The sequence below is a fragment of the Pimephales promelas genome, chromosome 9 (assembly GCF_988280905.1).
Source record: "Pimephales promelas chromosome 9, fPimPro1.hap1.1, whole genome shotgun sequence".
In the NCBI taxonomy this organism is placed as follows: domain Eukaryota; kingdom Metazoa; phylum Chordata; class Actinopteri; order Cypriniformes; family Leuciscidae; genus Pimephales; species Pimephales promelas.
The window spans coordinates 17,385,738-17,406,724 of record NC_142777.1 but is presented as its reverse complement, the minus strand read 5'-3'; the positions used below and the strand labels follow the sequence as shown (position 1 = coordinate 17,406,724).

The 20,987-nt window shown below is 38.2% G+C and overlaps 1 protein-coding gene across 1 annotated transcript in view; it reads left to right on the top strand.

Annotated features, from left to right (window-relative positions):
• Nucleotides 1-5,886: 5,886 nt before the first annotated feature.
• The window catches only part of slit3 (slit homolog 3 (Drosophila)), a 199,100-nt gene continuing 183,999 nt past the window's right edge, over nucleotides 5,887-20,987 (top strand). The window contains exons 1-3 of the mRNA XM_039648704.2: nucleotides 5,887-6,540; nucleotides 17,118-17,189; nucleotides 20,377-20,448. Of these exons, the coding sequence (XP_039504638.2) occupies nucleotides 6,371-6,540; nucleotides 17,118-17,189; nucleotides 20,377-20,448 (314 nt within the window). The 5' untranslated portion in view covers nucleotides 5,887-6,370. The remainder of the gene's footprint in view (nucleotides 6,541-17,117; nucleotides 17,190-20,376; nucleotides 20,449-20,987) is intronic.

Sequence of the window (20,987 nt, the reverse complement as noted above, 5' to 3'; positions counted from 1 at the left end):
CCACACAGTGTTGCGTTTGCTCAGCTCAGCCCTTTTCTCTCATCTGTTTTCTCTTCCTTTGTACAGTGGAGCCGCTGTAAACATAATATCAGGCTGATATAGCCAGAGCCTTGGTGCCCATGTCAGACTGCGACCCGCTTGCTTGCTGAGGGATTGAGTTCCCACTGCCAGTTCAGCTCTGAACATTGTTTTCTTTGGGCCCAGTCCACTCAAGGCATTTCCAGCCTATTCAAAGTAAACAGCAACACAGCTGCTAAACTCTCCTGTCAATGAAAAGGTGGTTGGCATTCGACCTCCTCCTTCCAGGGTTCTCCTAATAATGCACGGCATTTCTAATTTTCTCATGTTGACAAAAGTCTGAGTGAGAAAAGGAGGTCATTGTTCAGCCTTGTTGAGTCTTTGTGTGACTTCACCCTCTCTGAACTGTGAGGCTTTCTTAACCAACCTTTATCGCTGCTACCAACAGAGACCCCTCAACTCTCAGTCCTGTTACCATTCTCTCGCAAACAAAAAAATCACTTTTTCAAGTCGGGTTAATTAAAATGCCTTGCTGGGGATTTCAAATCTTGCTTTTTTCAATTACTTGTCCGAGACACCCCTATTCTGTCCCCCCTAAAACTTTGTTTCTGTGATTTAAATCTGTGAAACCCTCAAAACCCCTTTGTGTTGCATTTGGCATCACCTCGGTCCCCTGAAAAACAAAACAATAAAAGCCAAAGCGGGAAAACCATGTGACCTTAAGCAGGAAAGTGATAGTCTTAGCAAAGATTTGATAATTAATAATAATTTCTAGTCTAGACAGAATTTCAAGAGAGAATAAAAAACAGACCGTCAGGCAATCATAGTGCTGTGAGAGATGGATGTTGGCCAGCAGAAGGTCAGCTCTGTCGACCGCAGTCACATAAAGACCGAAGGCTGCAGTGTCTACAGTCCTAGCTGTGATGTCTACAAATAGCTCTCAAATGGCCAATCACTAACGGTTGCTCCTAGCGAAAGAGTACAAGTTCGGTCCAACATTTCCTAAAGCCTCCCTACAGAGAATCTGATGAATGCTGGTGGGATGTCACTATGTAAACAGCTCTTGAGTAGCAAGCTTGAGGAGGTGGAGGTCAGTGCATGTGGCCTGCATATGCTGGACTCAATCAGGACACTGATCTCAGAGGTTGGTGTTAATTACAGATTATTACTGAACCACAAAGCAGTCTGGGCAAGAGCGTCTAACCGTGGAGAATCTTAATAATGAGTGACGGCTTTGCAGTATGTTTGGGACTGTCTATGAGGTCACAGTTGGAGATGTCAAGGTGTAAATTCGATTCTTTTGTTTTTGATGGGTGTTTCTGGTTTCTTGTTTGATTAGATTAAAGGATGCTGAGATGAGTGAGAACATTAGTCTCTTGCTAAGACCTCTACGCAAGTAGCCTATAATCATCCAATCACAAAAACCTTATTCCCTTGGATGGATATTGGTCTAGCCCCTAAGAGAGTCTCTGGGAACAGTCACAGGATGAGTGTAAAGTTTATCAACTGCACTGAGAGACTTGCATCTGACCACATGAACATTACTTCTCCATCTCCCTGTATGCAGATGAAATTCCGGCCGAAGGAAAAATCGAGGCAGAAGAGCCAACAGCTGGCCGCTCCTCTTAGCTCTTTTGAGTATTCTGGTCCATGATAACTCCCTAGTAAATTGGATCATCAATCTTCCAGTCATACCGATGGAAAAAGTCTTACATTGTAGCGTCAGGGTTAGCACCACATGTGGAACTGTTTATAGGCTAATCCTGATAGAGGCACGAGGAGCGGAAGGGCACCAGATAGATCCCACCTATCCAGTCCTCATCCCATTCTCTGAGAAAGGTAAACCATATTAACCACTTTCACATTATAAAACCTTACTGATTTTAGAGCTAAGCCAATCTAATTGTGCACTTCCTACCCTGTGAAAGAAAAACTTGGGTGTTGTTGTTGGAGTTTCTCCTGTCGCGTTCATTACCATTATTCCTGGTTCACATTGAGTGGCATTACGTAGAGTGTGTGAGTAATTGAAAAGGAGCGAGTGAGAAATTCTGTAGGAATGTTTGCCTCAGAGCTCGACATCAAATGTTGCAAATTCTAACATCAGAGCCAGGTCAAAGATCAACTTGGTTTAAAAAAAAACACCTCAGGTTTGGCATAACCAATGACGTCTGCGGGGCTTTAGCAGTTCCCTTGGAATGTGAGCTTTTAGAAAATTAAACAAATCATTCTACAAGGACTGTGGCAACATCTGGCCATAGTTTTTTTCCACATGTTTGTTTGCTAAAACTGAACGACAAAAATTTTAAAGAGTTTATACATTGCTAAAGCTCTTCTACCGTTCTATGGATTAGCGCACAACAAAGCCGAACATTTACGGCTGTCTAAAACTCACGGGGGTCCAGATCCTGACAGCGTGTGTGTCCAGGGGACCCCAGGCTGTTGTTCCTGGCAGGCCCCTGTCACAACTCTCCACCTCCCGATACTCTCCCCTCTCCGCCTCCCGCGGCCCGGCTGCCCCTGTTCATACAAGCTAGGACAATGTGCATGTAATTAGCAGTTCTATGTGGCAGAAGCTGGTGTCTTGCTGCCTCATGGGCACACGCAGAGTTGGCTCTGGAGACTCACACACTAGAAGCTTGGGACTCGATGGGTTGAAATGGTCACTGTTCAGACAGCAGGATGCTAGAGGGAGGCTGTCTTTCCAATTATCACCCAGCAGCAGTTCACAGAGGTGCCAGACAGCAATGCAAACAGATGCCTGAGAGAAATAAGCAACTTCCCATTCATGTTCCGTTTGCCAGTCACTTGTGGGAAGGAATTAAGATCCATAATATGTGGGTTAACAGTTGTTGGCTGGGATACAAATGGGACAAAAGTGGAATTCTATGAGCCATAAAGTAAATTTTGCTGTGGAATTAAATGTTTGACTGTTTCTCAGTTCTGTGTGAGCTAAAGGAAAGAAAAAAAAATTCCACCCAAGAAGATGAGAAATCCTTCACTACTCTTCTCGGTTACAAAGCTACAGAACAGGATGGCAATGTAAAATGGATACAAACTGACAACGAAAGGGAATATATGGAGTGAGAGAAAATCTATATGAGATTTCCCCTCACCCAAGGCAAACGGAGAGGCTGAGAGATTTACGTAATTGCTGAAAAGTTTGGATTTCTTTTTATGTTCAAGTGTTCCATTTAAAAGCAGTCTCATGTCTCATGGTATGCTAATGGCTTTTTTCTTCAGACAGGTCTTTGGCTAGCCCTTTCCCTTCCCTGCCAGAAGTGCTGGTCTACACCATCCATGCCAAGATTTTCCATAATCTGGCCACTCACTTTCCATTGGGTGCAATACATAAAATGGAAAGGTCAGTTTAATGTCAACTGTCCGGCCTTAACTCGCAAAACTTGTATCGTTTTACAAATAAGATCCTTTGTTTTGACATTTATAGTGCATTTTTTATTGCTATGTGTAGTTCAATGAAAACGCAGGTCAATTCAATTTGATGACTAACCTTTTAACTTATTTCAATCTTTTTTTTTCAGCGCAGCCAAGTTATGATTAAAATATAAGTCACAATCTATTTTCTTACTCACTTCGTCTTATTTGTAATGTCATGCGCTCAGTTTTTAAACGCATTATGACTTTGTATGTTCAGCCTAAGGGCAGCTGTTATTTTTCTCAAGCTCTCCAAGCGCACAAGCATCCTGCCTGTAGTCCAGTTCCTCTCTCATGACCGCAGAGAATTAAAAAGAAAATGACACAATACCCTTCTCCTTAATGAAGACATACATTTGAGTATGTAAGACAGAGATGCTTCTGCTGCTGTATAGTCTGATCGTGCTCAAGGGTGCAACACGGCTGTTTGGGGGTCACTATGTGGGTAAGAGTTTTTTACTTGAAGGTCTGACCCTAGAAGAGCTGACAGACAGCTCAACACATGTAGAGTATTGCTCTCCTTATCACGCTCATTCTCCACAGTATTCCACAGGTGGAAGCTCTCTGGACATTCCTCACTCCTGACGTGAACAAGCGAATAGAATAAAGCAGTCTGTAAATCTGGCACATCACCCTTATTGACACAAATCATAGATTTATGGACTCATGTGTGTGTGCATTAAAGGAAGTGTAAAGCACATGTTTTGCAGCTTAACTTCACATGCTTAAAGCTTCACTCTGTAGTTGAAACGGTTAAACGCTGTGCCCAGATCCTTTAAGAGTATTTTTTAAGAATACTTGTTTAACATGTGTAAAGAATACTCATACAACACCAGATTAAAGCAAAGTGAGGTGCATTACTCTGTAAAAATTGTGATTAATAAATTATGACAACACTTTTTTTTACATTCCTCAACTGAAAATAATACTTAAAGGAGTCAAAGTTCACATTTTAAAAAACTTTTGTTGATAATTTACTCACCCCCATGTCCATGTATTTCTTTCTTCAGTCGAAAAGAAATTAAGGTTTTTGATGAAAACATTCCAGCATTTTTCTCCATATGCACTTTAACCAAACGGTTCAAGGTCAAAAAGACACTTTCAGTACAAACTGCAGACTGTTCAAAGGGCTTTAAACGATTCCAGACGATGAATAAGGGTCTTATCAAGCGAAACGATCTCTCATTTAAATAAAAAATAAAAAAGTTTAAGTTTTATAAGCTCAAATTGTCTCCTTGCTCTGTTCTGTGATGCTCGTTTGTGACTCTCCTGTTCGAACTCGTTCATCAAAATGAACGAATCTTTTTCTGAGTCAATTTGTTCACTTCGTTTGTTGAATGAACCAAATGACATGAAAAAAGATTCGTTCATTTTGAGAAAAACTTGTCAAAACGTGTAAAGAATGACATGGATATCTTTGATGACATCGGGGTGAGTAAATTATCAGTTTTTCAACTTTTCAAGTTATACAAGATTCAACTCATTAAATCAGTTTAATTATCGTTGAAATGACTTACACATCCAAGTTGATTGTACTCAAAAACTTAAGGCAGTAACTTTTTTTAACAGACATCTAAACATTTGTTTTCTTTTTTTGACTAGAGGAAAACCTAGCTCTCCTCTTTAATATATTATAATAATAAGTAACTTGCCCTGTCAGACAAATATATTTTACCTGGATGCAATCTTTATTTTATTTTTTGATACAAACAATAAAGAACATTAAAGCAAACTTGAGCCAAAATAAACTTCACAACCTTACCAAACTTCTCAATATGGTAAAAGTTGGTTCTCAAAGTGAGGAAGGAATTTAAATGTAGTAAGTTTATGAAGTTTCTCACCAGATGGGGGCACTACGACTGCAAAATGGGCACCAAAAACCATGAAAAAAAGTCATGTAAAATATCTCAAGAGTGTCAGAACTCAGATTATCTGTACAAAAAGTATCTGAATTATTGCATGGTATAGCCTAGTTGGATACAGTGCCAATATAAATAGCATAATAACCATTTCTCAGTTAAAACAATTGTTTATTGGGTATGTAGAAATTCACTATTTTATTTATTTATTGATTGATTTATTTATTTTTATAATCACTTCACTAAGTAGCCTAATTTCTGTACAGTAACTCACTTTAACCTTTCCTGGTGAATAGTATACTATAGGCTTTTCGCAATATAAAATCGTGTCTTGTTTTCATGTCTTGTTTTCTGGGGATTTCTCGCTTTGTCATTTCAAAATGCAGCTGAAAATAATGTCTTGTCCTTTTTGAACTGCGGTAACTAATTCATAAGTTTGTGTTCTTCCACTCAAAGTTAACGGGCATTTGGTGTGTGCTGAGTTATTTGAAGCAGTCCCAACAACTTCTCGAGTCGAGACCCCAAACCAATCCCTGAATGACATCACGTAGATGAGCCAGTAGGAGTGTGGAGCGCAGAGTTTGGGGGCTGGAAATCAAATAGGTACGAGCTCCGCTGAAGTCCCTCTATCACTATCAATGAAGATTTGCATGCTGGACCTAAAAAAAGCGGAATTGGTGAAGGATGAGAAGGAATTACTTTGGAATTTCTGAATGATTTTGCGGACTTTTTATGGGCTTTTCCTTGGCAGCGATGTGCTTTTCTAACTTTTGATGCGCATCTGTATGTTTCAGTGGTGTGGGGAGACAGATGAAACTTGCGTTTGAATGAGGAACACTTTTCTCCTGTGTATTTCGAGAAGTTTTTAAAGTTGGAGCTATAGTTCACCGTTAAGTTTCCCACTTGTTTTTTTTTTTTCCCGTGGGACTTAATTTTCTGTTGATAAGACGCGGATACATTTTTTTTTCATATAGCATACGCATCAGGTTGTTTGCGTAGTTTTATTATTTTTGAATTTTGTTCTACTGTTATTAGACTGCTATCAGCCTCAGAGGATATATATGATGCGGTGGGTGCAGTATTGGGGGACACTGGCTGTGCTGTGCGGGCTGCTGTGCTCTGCTGTCAATGGATGCCCGCATAAGTGCAGTTGTTCGGGCTCTCATGTGGATTGCCAGGGTCAAGGCTTCAGGACGGTGCCCAGGGGAATCCCGAGGAATGCCGAGAGGCTGTAAGTACGCCTCTTATCGCGTTATTTGAACACCGATAACATGATGACATGGCGCGTTTCTCTCGTGACAACGTCGCGATTATATGTAATGTAGCCTAATGATTATATGTGAAAGATGCATCTTTTTTTTTTCTTTTTTTTTTTGGCTTGAATTGATGACTTGTAGCGTCTATTTTACAAATATTGAATGGTAGGCTATTAATCACTACATAATGTAAAAAATAAATAAATAAATAAATTAAGTGCAAGAATGTTAAGTGAAAGTTGGTTTGTAACCCCCTCCCCCCATCTTACAATTTTGACCATTGCTCTAAAAATATTTTAAGTTGCAAATAAAACAAAGATTAATAGTACTATTTCAGTCCTTCACTTCCGAATTTATGTTACTTGCCGTTTCTGTGTAATTAATTTAATTTAAATAATTCTGTTAAACAATAAAAAATGTTTCCATAATTCCATAGCCTATCAAATTTTCTCAGGATTTTTACAAGCAACCGAAGAAAAAGCGATGCTAATTCAAGAATAAATGCACATTTCTTTTCCTTGCAAGTATACTTTGAAATACAATAAAATAATCAATCAGTAGGCTAGGCTACATCCGTTTAATAATACATCAAGGCTCTGATTGTGTGAGAGAATGAAACAGCTCTGGTCATGTGACTTTTTAACCAGGCATGAAAAAAGTGTTCACATGAAATCAAGATTTTTCCTTAACATCTCTAACACATCTGTATCTGTTGGATTAAATGGTGGAACATACTGTATTTTGTGTAAAAGGGCACTATTAGGCTACTATAGTTTTTCTTATTAAGATGTCTGAAGTTGATAAAACCAAATAGCACGATTCTTTATGTTATTTTTGCTCAATTGATCAGGCAGCTGTTATCTTCTTTAAACACTGACAGAATTTAAAGAAAAAGCATGGTCTTTATATATATATATATATATATATATATATATATATATATATATATATATATATATATATATATATATATATCTCAGTAAGGAATTTACTTTATTTTAAAGCACTGTTTGGTTCAATTTAGCAGTAATTCAGTATATAACTGTCAGTATATAACTGTTCAGTGCATTAATGTGAGTGTTTGAAGAGTTTGGAGTCAAGTAAAATCACATTTCAATAATTCGATTCCGATTGTTTTAAATGAGTGATGAGAAATTAACTGCTCAGCTCTTCATATGTGTCCTGAATGTTGAACAGCATTGCATCTGATTCTTTCATCCAGGATAATGAGTTTACACAAACATTAACATGATTAATGGCCATATGGTGTGAGTGTGTGTATGTATCTTGGCTGTATTAGTTGGGAAGTTGCGGAACCACAAGTCCGTTGAGGGGCGCACTGCAGCTGAAGACCGACTCTCTTATGTGATTAGTTTACTTCTAACCACTGGTGATTTTCACTGAGAAAATATCTTTAATTTCCCTGTTTCCACCTGCGGCACTTCTGTCATGATAAGCCATGACAGTTCTTTAAATATCATAACCATCTGTTATAACATAATATTTAGGTTTTTTTTTTTTTTTTTTTTTTTTAATTTGATAGGAAAGGCATCCAGTCTGTTCACTAGCCAGAGGTCTGGTTGAACCTTCCAACCTTTAACCTCTAAAGGTCTTTTCAGTGGAATTTTTCATGTGGAGAGAAAAATAAATAAGGGTCATGACCTGCGGTATATTGGATTTGTTTTAAAATATACCATGTCAGGTTGTGTCTTGCTTAAATTGGAGACAGATGAAAGTCATTCACGGTGTGCAAAGTATTTGTTTAATGACTTTATGAATTGATTTTATGAATCAAAAACCAAGCAAATCACCCAAAACGTGCACCAAATGTAGCAGTTTTAAGGACTCAAAGTACAGGAGGACACGTCTCCATGTCTCCTGGGTACGATTAACACGCCACCAGGTTTCCCTGAGCACCCTGGAGTGTTGATTTAGCTGTAATGACTGCACCTCTGCCCTAAGCAAAGGCTAGTTACCCACAATTCCAGAGTTCAGGCACATTTCGCTCTAATAAATGTGCATTTGTTTGAAAGGCTTTTCTCTCTTTGACAGCTCATATGATTTTGCGCTCATTAGTAGCTCCTGTTGCAACTGTAATATCCCCTTTCAGTCACTCACACACACACACACACTCTAATTTGCACCAGTTACGCACACACTTAGTAGCGTTTAATAGCAAATTCTCTCCGCCGGAGTCTTAGGCCCTCTCGCAGTTGACACTTCAGGAACAATGTGGCACTTTGTGGATGGCGTATAGGGTGTTTGGTCTACTGGATCAGGATAGAGAATGGCAGCATTCCCTTCCTCTCATCACACTCAGGGTCTCTTAATGAAGTTTCGGTGTGAAACCGCCAACTCCTGCTTTCCCAACTGGTAGCTCCACCCTAGATCGCACATCCGTTTATCAGCATTTGCTTATGCTGCATGTCAGTTTTTTTTTTTTATTATTATTATTGCAGTGAGTCAGTCAGCGGGATAGTGTGTGTGTTTGTTGTGTTGGTGTTGGAGCGAGTCAGGAGGTGGGTTTGTGGTCTCCGGTGCCCTGCTGACCTCAGTGGGCATATGAGGAGCATATGTGAAGTCTCTCGCTCAGTGAGCGTTCACACACTGCAGGCTGCCAGACAGCTGCTGGCACGGATTGTGGGCAAAGACTCAAGGAAGCGATTCGCCACCCAACCTTTATGTTTTCATGTACGGAAAATATTTAATCTGCATCATTTCAGGCAGTGCATCAAAGATAATGCTGTCTTTGGTGAGTCTGGGAGCCAGAAGACCCCTTGTCACAAACAAGAGGTCACTCTGAATTTTCCCCGGACGTCTGTGAATCTTCCAAGCTTGTGTCATGGAAGGCTGGAGTTGATAATGTGCATGCCTCCGGGCCATTTTGGGTTTACGAGGGCTCTTGTTTTGTGGGCTTTGTCACCAAAGCAACACTAGGGCTTCGTTATTTTCATCAGCACATATTGTTAGTTATGGCTTAGTGTAGCTAGAAGTGACAGTGTTTATCCTAAGCTAACAAATATGAATAAAAGCGTGTGTGGTTTTATGATTTTGTTACTGTGATGTAAGTTTCACAGACTGAAACACTGGGTTGCAGCTAGCAACCAGTAAACAAAAGAATCAAACCATAATTTCGGAATGGTTTGATCAGGATTTTACAAGGCTTTTGGTACGCAGAAAGAAAGCGGATGTGACTCTAATGAACTGTTGGGGTGGAAAAGTAGTTATGCCATTAACTGAATTTTCAGAAGTGTGACAACTTTTTTAGTAACGAGCTCAGACAAATAGTGATGTAGTGTGACATTTATTTGAGTCCCTAGACATTTTACACCCCATTTGCTCCATGTAGTATTTCGTTAAATGCTGCTGTTCGTTTATGTAAAATATGATTTTCCCAACTTCATTGGTTATTTAGTTTAAATGTATGTTTATTGCTGTTAATTGCTTCCAGATGTATTATCTGATATGCTGGGCTTGACATTAACACCGCCAACTTGCCACATTCATGTGGATTTCAGCAATGGCAGCAAAGCCGCCTCATTACTATATTGAGTTATTTTTCGCTGCTTATTGGGCTTAAAAAGATGTCAAGATGGCAGATATTCTCATAAACAAAGTCAGTTATGTTTTAAAACAGTATAACAGTGTGTGGTTTTGTGTAACAGTATAATGGATCTGTGCTTTAGATATTAAAGTGACAGCAGCCTAATATACCTGCTGCTAAATTTTGAGATAATAAAAAAAAAATATCTATATGGCTGTTTTTTGCTCATGGTATCAATGTCAAAATTGTGGCTAGTAACTTTGGTAAACCACTACACTCTCAGAAAAAAAAAGTACACAGGGGCTGTACCTTTTCAAAAGGTACACTTTTGTCCATTTTAGGTGATAATATGTACATTTTAGGTGCTAATATGCACATTTTAGGTGATAATATGTCAATTTTAGGTGTTAATATGTACATTTTAGGTGATAATATGTACATTTTAGGTGCTAATATGTCCATTTCATTAGCTAAACTGTACATTTCAGGTGCTAATATGTACATTTTAGGTGCTAATATGTACCACTAAGGTACCAATATGTAGCCTTTGGATACAAAAGTGTAGCTTTTGAAAAGGTACAGCCCCAGTGACAGCTTAGATAGTGTAGCCAAATATATTGTCTTTCATAGATTCACATTCACAGTAGTTTGCATTGTTTCATTTGTGGCTTGTGGTGTAGCTATATAGCTTGACTTAAATCTAGCTACTTTCGCTTAGGAAGTAACAACATAGTAACAAAGTAATTAATGAAAAACAACAGCCTTTTTTGGATAAATATATACAAGCAACACAATTGGAAGTAGAGCCAAATTTAGCAAAATAAATAAATCCAATGGTGGCCTGGCACGGAGACTTTTGTTAGATATGGGGACTTTGGTCGGGATCCTCATTTTTGACTGTTGTTCCTGGTAATGATGTTAGGAGAAGGGAGGGGGTATCCTTGGTTACCCCTGGAGTCCAAGATGAGACTTGTGTTATTGATGAGCCTTTTGTAGCCTGGCTGTCATATTGACTTTCACACAGAAGTGTAGAAGATGCCCTTGTCACCTCTCAGCCAAGCGTTACTCTAGTAATTTAAGAACTCATATACTGTGAAAGAACACCAGGCCGTCTGCGCTATTAGATGTCAGGGTTTGGATATAAACCATCCAGGGGGCAAACGTTCAAAAAAGGAATATGAAATAATTCATTTTTTGTCCGCTCTGCTTAGTATGAAGTGGGAGCTCTTCAGTGGAGAATGTATCCAGACATGACTGTAATGAAAATATTTACTGAATGAAACTCTTCCTGATATGGAAACTGCCAACATTGTGCATAAACAATGCAGATGAATTCAAAGACGCATTGGCTTCTTCATTTTCACAGCCTTCATCCTGAAACTCCAATGATGAGTTAGCCTTTATCCCCATGGAAAGACAGTCTAAACCCCAAATCCAATATGTCCTAAGGCAGATTGTCCAAAGTCAATAAACTATCATCACTAATCATGCAGGTAATCAGGTATTATGTTTTTGTGGTTTTCTAACATGCAGAGATTTGACTGTAAAAAATAAAAGAGTTGTATATGGAACCCTGTGACGGGTTCAACGAATATGGAATCGTTAAGATCTTTTGAGGTGGTAGTAATTATGTCAGGAGGTGCACTTAGGAATTCTGGGACAGGGCTGCTTGTGTCCAGTGGAGATGTGTGGTTGCCACATGGCGGCTGACTGCATGGCTCATGGGAGATGAAAGAGCGGTAATAATCCCCCCCATTTCACCTCACACAAGTGCAAACGAACAAGCGTTTCGGCGAAAAACGTCCAGAGAAACCGAGAAAAGGAAAGTGCTCTGCTATGGGAGAGTGAGGAGGAGGTAATGAGGCATCTACTGGTTTGAAATGCACAAAATAATTACACGCTGTTACATGAAAGTTATTAAAACATCCCTATCTGTGTCTATCCTTTAGCATCTGCTTTCTAATATTCAGTGCCACATGGATGCCTTGGTGAATTACTTCAGTGAAGGAGAAATGTTAATTAAAACAGTCATTTAATAAAGAGATAATAGGTTGCAGAAATTAAAGTGTTCCATTGACAGTTATGACAGTGAACTTGTGAATTCAAATGCACAGGATAAGCATAATCTTGTGTGGTCTATTTGTGCTTATCTCAAGGCGTTTAGTTGTAATTAATCAATAGACATGAGAAACATAATTTGTTCTTTTGATGTATCATCTGTTCTGATAATAACTTGTGCATCTTATGAGGAGAATATTAATGTGTTAGTATAGATAAGTGGGACCCTCTAAGGTGTCCAAACCAGAGATCTGAAAGGAAAAACTCATTTATGATTCCAAACAGCCACGAGAAGCAGCATTCAAGAGGAAATGGAGCATACCTATCAGCTTTTGAGGACTAGACTAGCATGGCTTTGAGGAAAATAGCAGAAGATTACGACAGGAAACACATTGAGAGGCAGGGTATCGTATTGGAAAAGAAGAAAAAAAAATGTTTGTTTTCATGCACATTTTTCTTGCGTGACTTTGAGATCTTAGTGTACCTTGGTTGCCTGGGAACCGCCTGTTGCAATATTTGCATATGAAGATATTGTATATTAAAGACTGTTTCCCTCTGACTCAATGGACTAGTTAGAGCTGTTCACTCACAGCCTTTATAAAGTTTAAACATTTTAGTCCCCATTCCCTTAAAATTGCATTAAAAGAAAAAGATGCATTATTCAAAGTATCTAAGCAGAACTCAATCTTCAAGCATGATTCCTTGATTTTCTTAACTTCTCAATAGTTCTACATACAGTTTTCCCACAAATTCCCAGTTTCTCATGCAGAGTCAAAATAACCTCCAGCCAAAATCGCAAAGATTCTTCTCTTTGTCCGGTTTCGTTCTGAATAGCAGACTTAACCAGAGTGGTCTGCCGGCTTATGACCTGGACGAGTTGGGTTGAGTGGTCTAACAGCATGCGTGGGTGGGGTGGGACCCCGAGGGGGGCGCATTGTTAGAGCTGAACACCTGCCGTTTGAATGGGCACCTTATCCCCTCAACAAATTAAAACAAACAATAGCCAGTAGGGGGCTGCCATATCTGTGAACTCCACCTTGTCAGTGTGACTGGAGGTTTGATTGAGTATCTAGAGGAAGTAGGACTTAGTTTGCTCCCCAGGCTTTTAACACGTACTGTAAAAAAAACTGACACGGTTAGGATTGAAGTGAAGGATCGGGAGGGGAGGAAATGTTATTAGAGGGATTACATTGCAAGCAGGTGAGAGGATACGAGATGAGAAAAAGAAGGGAGAGCTATTTGGAGATTAGGACGTGAAAACAGAAAGAGAGTGACATGGAGAGACTGGGAATTTGCGGGAACACTGTATGTATAGAATTAATAAGAAGTTTGGAAAATCAAGGAAACATCATGCATTAAGATTTTGGAGTTCAAATGCATTAAAACAAAGATACATTATTCAAAGGAACGGGAACTAAAATGTTCAAGCTTTATAAAGGCTGTGAACAGCTCTAACAAGTCCATTGAGTCAGAAGGGAGACCTCATTAAGTATTTGCAAATAAATATGCAGTCTTTAATATACAATATCTTCATATGCAAATGAAGAAAGGGGTTGGCAAGTTTCTAAAAGGTTTTTGAAAGAAGTCTCTTATGCTCACCAAGGCTGCATTTATTTGACTAAAACTAAAAAAAGGTCCCACTTTATATTAAGTGGCTTTAAGTTCTATGTACTTACATTTAAAAATAAGTAAAATGTACTTATTGTGGTAATGTTGTATTATATATCACTTTTGCTGCTATTGAGGTGTGATACGGGTAAGGTTAGGGACAGGTGTGGTGGTATGGGTAGGTTTAAGTGTAAGGGATGGGTCAGCTGTGTAATTAATTACAGATGCAATCACATAAATTAATTACAGCCGTAATTACATGCTGTTTTTTCTTAAATATAAGTACAATGTAAAAACATATATGTACACAATAAGTCCACTGTATCAAATTATTCATTTCAATGTAAGTACATGGTACTTAAAGCCAATTAATATAAAGTGGGACCAAAAAAAAAAAAAAAAAACAGTAATATTGTAAAATATTATTTGATTATAGTTTAAAATGTAATTTAGTCCTGTGATGGCAGAGCTGAATTATGGCACTAGTCTTCAGTGTCACACGATCCTTTAGATTTATATTATTTTGTGTAAACTGATACTTTTTTCAGTAATCTTTGATGAATGTTCAAAAGAACATCACTTAGCCTATTTGAAAAATACATATTTTATAACAGTATGTACATCTTTACTATGATGTTTGCTCCATTCAGTATATGTCCTGAATAAATAATATATTTCTTTAAGAAAAACAATCATTTTGAACTTTTGAATGGTAATCTACCTCGAGAAGGATGATAATCATCAACCCTAATAAGTGAAATAAGCTCTTTACATTATCACACAACAGAACACGATAAAAACAACAACAACAGGATAAATAAAGTCAGCAAACAGTAAAGCAATAATAACCATATCATTTATTTATGCTGCAGTGCATGCTGGGAACTCTAAAACTCATAACATGCACAATTAGCAGTTGTTTAGCCCCTTGACTGTCACCGTCCCGGTACCGGGACGCCTAACTTTACTTCACTATATTTCTATTAAATCCTAATCTAATTATGACAAATTATATATTTTTGGAAAGGTCTAAGACTTCTAATTAAATATTCGACCCCTGTTTTGTGTTAAAAATTATGTAGGAAGAGTAATTAATGAATTTATGACAAGAGTGCACCTAAAAAAATCTGCATCATAACAGGAGATTTGACCTTTGTCACAAAAAGTGGATGAACCCACTTTTAATCATTGAAACTTCTGTTTTTATGCTAAAAGTTCATAATAAAACATATAATCTAGTATTTTTCAATAAAAAATAAAAATTATAGTATAACATTATCCTCTAAAAATTATAATATATATGTATATATTATCCTCTAAAATATAATAATATTTTTTATCGCCTTTTTTTATTATATCACATATTTTAGCAGTTATCATAAATTAGGTATCATTTGAAAGCTTATAAACTCAGAATTCATCCTGTGAAAACCATTTCATAATTGAACGTTGCGTTACCATAGAAACGGTACTTGTTTTATGAGGCTCCTCCCCTTTTGGACATCCTTATATTTCATAATTTATGATCAAAACCTTTTCTAATCTTGACAAAACACATATTGTCAGAAAGGTCTGAGTCTCAAGGTTCCAAATTTTGTGACAAAATTGATATTTGGACAGAAATGTATTAATTTATTAAGGCAGAATGTACACAACTAAATTCAATGGAATTCAATGGCACCCGGTGGCTATTTTTGGTACTACGCCTAAACAAAATCTCATGGGAACTTCAATTTTTGTGATATCAACTTCAAATTTGGAACATAACTTGGTTAGATTTATGGCTTTGATTTTATAGTAATTTTAGAGTAAAAATATTTTGTAAAATATATATTTTATATAAAATAAAAAAATATATAGTACAGTATATTTGATTTACTGTGAATTAAAACTTCCATAACTTTTTCATACTTTCATTTTTTGAAGTGTTTTCACTTCAGCAATAATCTGCTGAGTGTTTTCTTTAAAACAAGACCAAACTTGGGTATATATTCCAAGGCATTCTTGAATTACAACCATTTAAGTGTGAATAGAGCATTTAACCCCCATTCTCAAAAAAGGGGGGTGACAGTTAAGGGGCTAGGACAACTCTAGGACAGTTGGGACAATTTTTTGGACAACATTTTTCTTTAACTTTTTTTTTTCAATTCTGATAATATACATTTCTTTATCTTTATGTTACAAGTAAGTGTGAATGATTCTGATTTTTGGTTTTCAAAGCAGATCAGAGCTTGTTTCTAAACCGATTCTTTTGCTCCACACACATGCCCAAAAATGCTGCCGCCATCTAGAAGAGGATCATGTTCTGTAAATGGCCTTTCCCCTGTAATATGTTTCCTATATGGCTCATATTAGTCTGCTTGATGTGAGTTTCGTGGTTCTGGGGGAATCTTTTGAAATCCAATATGCCTTTAAATCAGATTTATAAATGTTTATGTATATTATGAGAAGCACACTGAGACGGCCTGATGTTAGCGCGCAAGTGTATGCGTGTGTCATCATATGTCTCTGTATATTTCTCGACGGTAATCTTTTCAGTGTGGCGGAGTTCCAGTAAACAGCGTCCCACAGAGGAAGTCAGTTCGTATCCATAGGCATGTATACTCATTTCAGTAAATGTATACAATTTTAGACACGCTTGAAACAACTGATAAAATAACAGTCTGGGAAAAGTATAAGATATTGACTAGAGTGGAAAAATACTTAGTTTGGTAATATATAATTCACTCAGTTGCAAGAGGAGACGTTTTCCAAACAAAAATGTTCCCATGCGATCTGTCTCTCTCAAGCAGTTTATTCCCATATTTCATTCGCGTTGCTTACACACAGAACAAAATATAATTCTGCTATTTTTTCAGCCTTTAGTTGTCCTTTTTTGTTGCATTGAAAAGAAAAAGCAGATAAACGCATTGAAAGAAAATAATTGCATTGTACAGAGTTATTGTACAGACACGACAGGACAGAAAAGGGCAGGTGTACGCGTGATCCCGAGCCATGTGCGTCGTGTGTGTATGGGAACGTTTAGAGTCGAGGCAGTACAATAGCAGCATGCTGAAAGTGAGTCGCCTCCAGCGCAGTGAATGCGAGGCAGAGTGGCGGAGCTGATGTCGGCCTCTCAGACTCAGTAACCCGCAGCATGGCACTAATGCTCGCTGGCAGACGACAGCTTTGAACAGCGTTGCCCCACGGGCATCTGGCCGTTGAGGCTCTGCCAGGGAGCCTCTGTATTTAAATTCTCTGTTTACTGACTGTGCTGTGAGCTGAGACTTGAAAAATCATGTTTGAAAGCATAAGTGAAATAAAAAGCTTTTAACTCCTTCTCCCCCTTTTTTCTCTTTCCAGGGATCTAGACAGGAATAACATCACCCGGATCACCAAAGTGGACTTCTCTGGCCTCAAGAACCTACGAGTGCTGTAAGATGTCACTCTGTATCTTTCGCTCTTATGGTTAATCCTTGCTTTAACTCCCAAGTGCCCCTCCTCTTCCGTGTTGTCTTTACAGTCAAAGCCATCAAAGGTTTTTCGAGGCCGAAAGCCGGGAGGATTACGGCACAAGTCATAATAAAACAAACTGACTTTTAAGCTGAGTAAATCTGACACGTTTAACATGACCCTTTGACTGAATCTCGCATGAAGTCATTGCCTTAGATGCAGTCAATCTTGTACTTGAGTTTGAAGAATATGTAACAATATATTTCCTTGCAGAAACGTGAACTTTTAAAAATAAAAAAAATAAAAAATGACAGGACGGCTGCTAGTAGAGACGCAGGTCAGTCGTGATCTAGCGAGTTGGGTTCCTCTAGAGAAAGTGTTCTTCCACTTTAATGACTGTAATCATGTGCTGTTTTCTTCCTGAATGAGAGCCTGTAAAAAGAGAGGAATGGAGATAAAAATAAACAAGTGAAAAAAAGAGGAGTAAAACAAACGCCCAAGAGAGCAGTCGTAAGCAGAGGCAGCGGCTGGCGGGCTGCACAGAGGCAGTTTAAGGTGGTTTGTGATTAACAGCCATGCCATGTCCCAAAAGCAGCCTCCCAGCCTCGGCACCCCCTTATCTCTCTGGAAGACTTGCACCGTATGATAGCGGAGGGCAAGCCTCCAACTCTTCATGTACGACATTCACCATTTGACTTATTATTTTCCCACATAAAAGTCCTCAGAGAAGTGTTAGCTGCACTATTATGTATTGTTTTAAATGTATTTTTCAAGATAATTTAAACATACTGTAAATATCAGAATTTGGGGGTCATTGGGGGGTCTACCATTGAGGGGGTTAAACTCGCAGCATATTTATTTATTGAATAATTTTCTTGTGTAAAAGCCAAGGTAACATGCTAATTTGCCGTTCCTGTATTGGAAATAGGCCTAGATTGTGATACTTTTACTGATTTAAGCTATTTAACATAAATTCAGCTGTTCACCTGACTATTTTTGCCATAATGACTTTAAGTTCATGTTAATAAACTAGGCTTTAAGTTTAACTATTAAAATGTATTTTTTTAACATCATATTTTAAAAACTTAACATCAAATAACAGCATTAAAAACTTTGCGTTTGCATTTAGCCTCTGATAACATAAAGTTCAGAAACTGAGAAAATACAAGTGTGGACTAATGTTAGTTGGGCTTTGATTCATTTTGTATCTTTGCAAACTCCATGCAAAAAGAACAGAAAATAAAATAATAATATTATTTTTTTTATATATTAGCTGGATCTGATTTTTGTCATGACCCCCGTGCAAATTACGTGCATGTCTCCACATGACTTTTTACAACCTGAACTAAACTTGCCTTGTCATAATTTCGCCAAATTATCTGTTATTTTAAAGTCATCATGAAACGAGGTTGTGATAGTCTTTTTTCTCCCCTATTGTGATGTATATCGGAATGAAGGACTGGGGTTTAGATCTCTTTGTACCTTTATTAATAATAACACTATAAGCAAGCAAACAGGTGATGGGCGACAGTCAAGTACGGGCACAGGGTCGAGTAGTGATGGGTGATTTTGGAAACAGGGCTTCATGGCGCTACGAAACTTTCGCGAATCTTTTGTTTCGGATCACTGGTGTCAAATGAGGTGATGTGCAATATATATTATGAGAAAATAAAAGTCTTTTTTGTCCTTTGATGCATATAAACATATTGTAGGAGACATCCAAAATAAAATTAGGAACCTTTAAAATAGCTCAAGATGGGCACTTAGACTTTCCCACACAAAATTTCCCAGAGAAGTGCCAGCTGCACTGCAATTTGTCCTTTGATATCATTTCTCTTGGTTTTTTTTCTCACATGAGTCTACATGTTGGTTACACCATTTGACTTTTGATTTGATTATGAAGTAAATTGTTCATAATAATTTGGAAATTTAAGATTGACCTTACCTTGGCTCATAGAAGGTTTCCATTCTAAAGTCCTCAGGGATGCGCCATCTGCACTGACCTGAGACCTGCCTATAAACCAGCACTTGGTTAATGCTTAAGGCAAAAATAACAAAGACTATTCCAGCAATACCATGTGTCTTGCTTCACCCTTTTAGTTGAGAGGTCTTCTATTCTCCTTGTCAGCCCCTGTGAAAGCATATGTAGGTGTTTGCCTGTGTCCCATATGGTTTCATGCAAAACTTCAAAACATTTCTGTAAAGATGAGAAAGACAAAGAACAGAAACAGGGAGAGATGCTGAAAAATGAAGAAAAAAAAAAAAAAAAGAAAACTTATTATTCTTCAGCCCACACCAAAACCCATCTGGTCAGGATCGAAAGGGATTACGTTTAATGCCAATACATAAACCATGGTGGGGTTGATCCCCTATTTGTAAAAATGAGGCAGATTGTTACTCAGACTTCGATTTATGTTAGACACAGACTATGATATGTTTGTTAGCAACAAAAAATGCAATTATTACGAATAAATCAATCGCTTGTGTCTTTGGCCTCACCATGCTGGATCTTGCCTTGAAGCTGAGGTATTCATAAAAACGCCTTAGAGTCTCAGCTTTTCCTGACAGAATGATATGACAAAACATGGATTACGGCTGTAAAAACAGTTGCGTGTCTAAACGTTTTCTTTAAAACATCATTCATAAGCCCAGAAAGCGGAAGTCCACTTTAGAGACACTTTAGGATGTCTTTTGCTTCGGGGGATTGTCTCTCTTTTGGGGGGATTGCTTGTATTATCCGGTGCCGAATATAATTTAGTGGCTGTGCGCTCTATGCGTGTGTCTGCGTGTTAGTTCTAATTCAAAGAGACTCAAATATAAACAAGAAATAGCCATGGAGTTCTGCTGTCTTTGTAATGCATCTGGAAAATTTTAAGGGCCCTGAAATATGACAAAGCCTAGAGAGTAGAGGAGAGCTCTCCGGAACGTTGTCACAGGCAAGCTGGACACGAACGAGGGTCCGCTGAGGCAACCACACACGTCATAAAATCAGAGAAAAATCTGCTCTGGTTTTCATGAGAAAAAGGCAGTTTGCTTTTCAGTAAGTCACTGTTGTGAAGTCCTCTTTCAACTGTCATTTCAATCACTCTGGGAGGCTAATCAATGTCAGTTGAAGTTGAATCGCTGGAGTTGATTGGATAATGAAGTTCTTTCTTTTTTTTTCCCACAGACATCTGGAGAACAATCAAATAAGTGTGATCGAAAGAGGAGCATTTCTGGAACTCCGACAGCTTGAGAGAATGTAGGTATAAAAATAGAGGAAATCATTGACCTGTCATGAGACATATTCCACATGTTTCAGTATGTGTGTTTTGGACAAAATAATTTGTAGCTGGCTATGAGCAACATATTGACCTTGTCGGTTTTAATCTGAAAAATCTCCACAAACGCGCAAGGAACTTTGAGAATTTGGAGGTGACCTCCATATCTTTCCTTTTTTAAGTCCAGTGGGTTTACGTGCTTGTTTGCCCCCTGACATCTGGAGCGCAGCCATTTGCTCTTTTCCGGCTGAGAATCTTAACACTTGCCAGTGAAATTGACCATTGGGTCAGACCAAACATGCTAGCTATTACTGCAGTTGGACAAGGTCAAAGAATGTCTGGACTGTGGCTTGCCTGTGTTAGCATCCCTGAGTTTGTTTATGTGTGAATGTCTCAGTGCGTTTCATTCCTTGTAAATGTTTGCACGGGTCTGTCAGTGTTTAACTGAGCTGCCGCCACGTGTTAGAGATGAACGTACGTCAAAATCAGCAACCATCATGAAGAGAACTGAAGTTTGCCA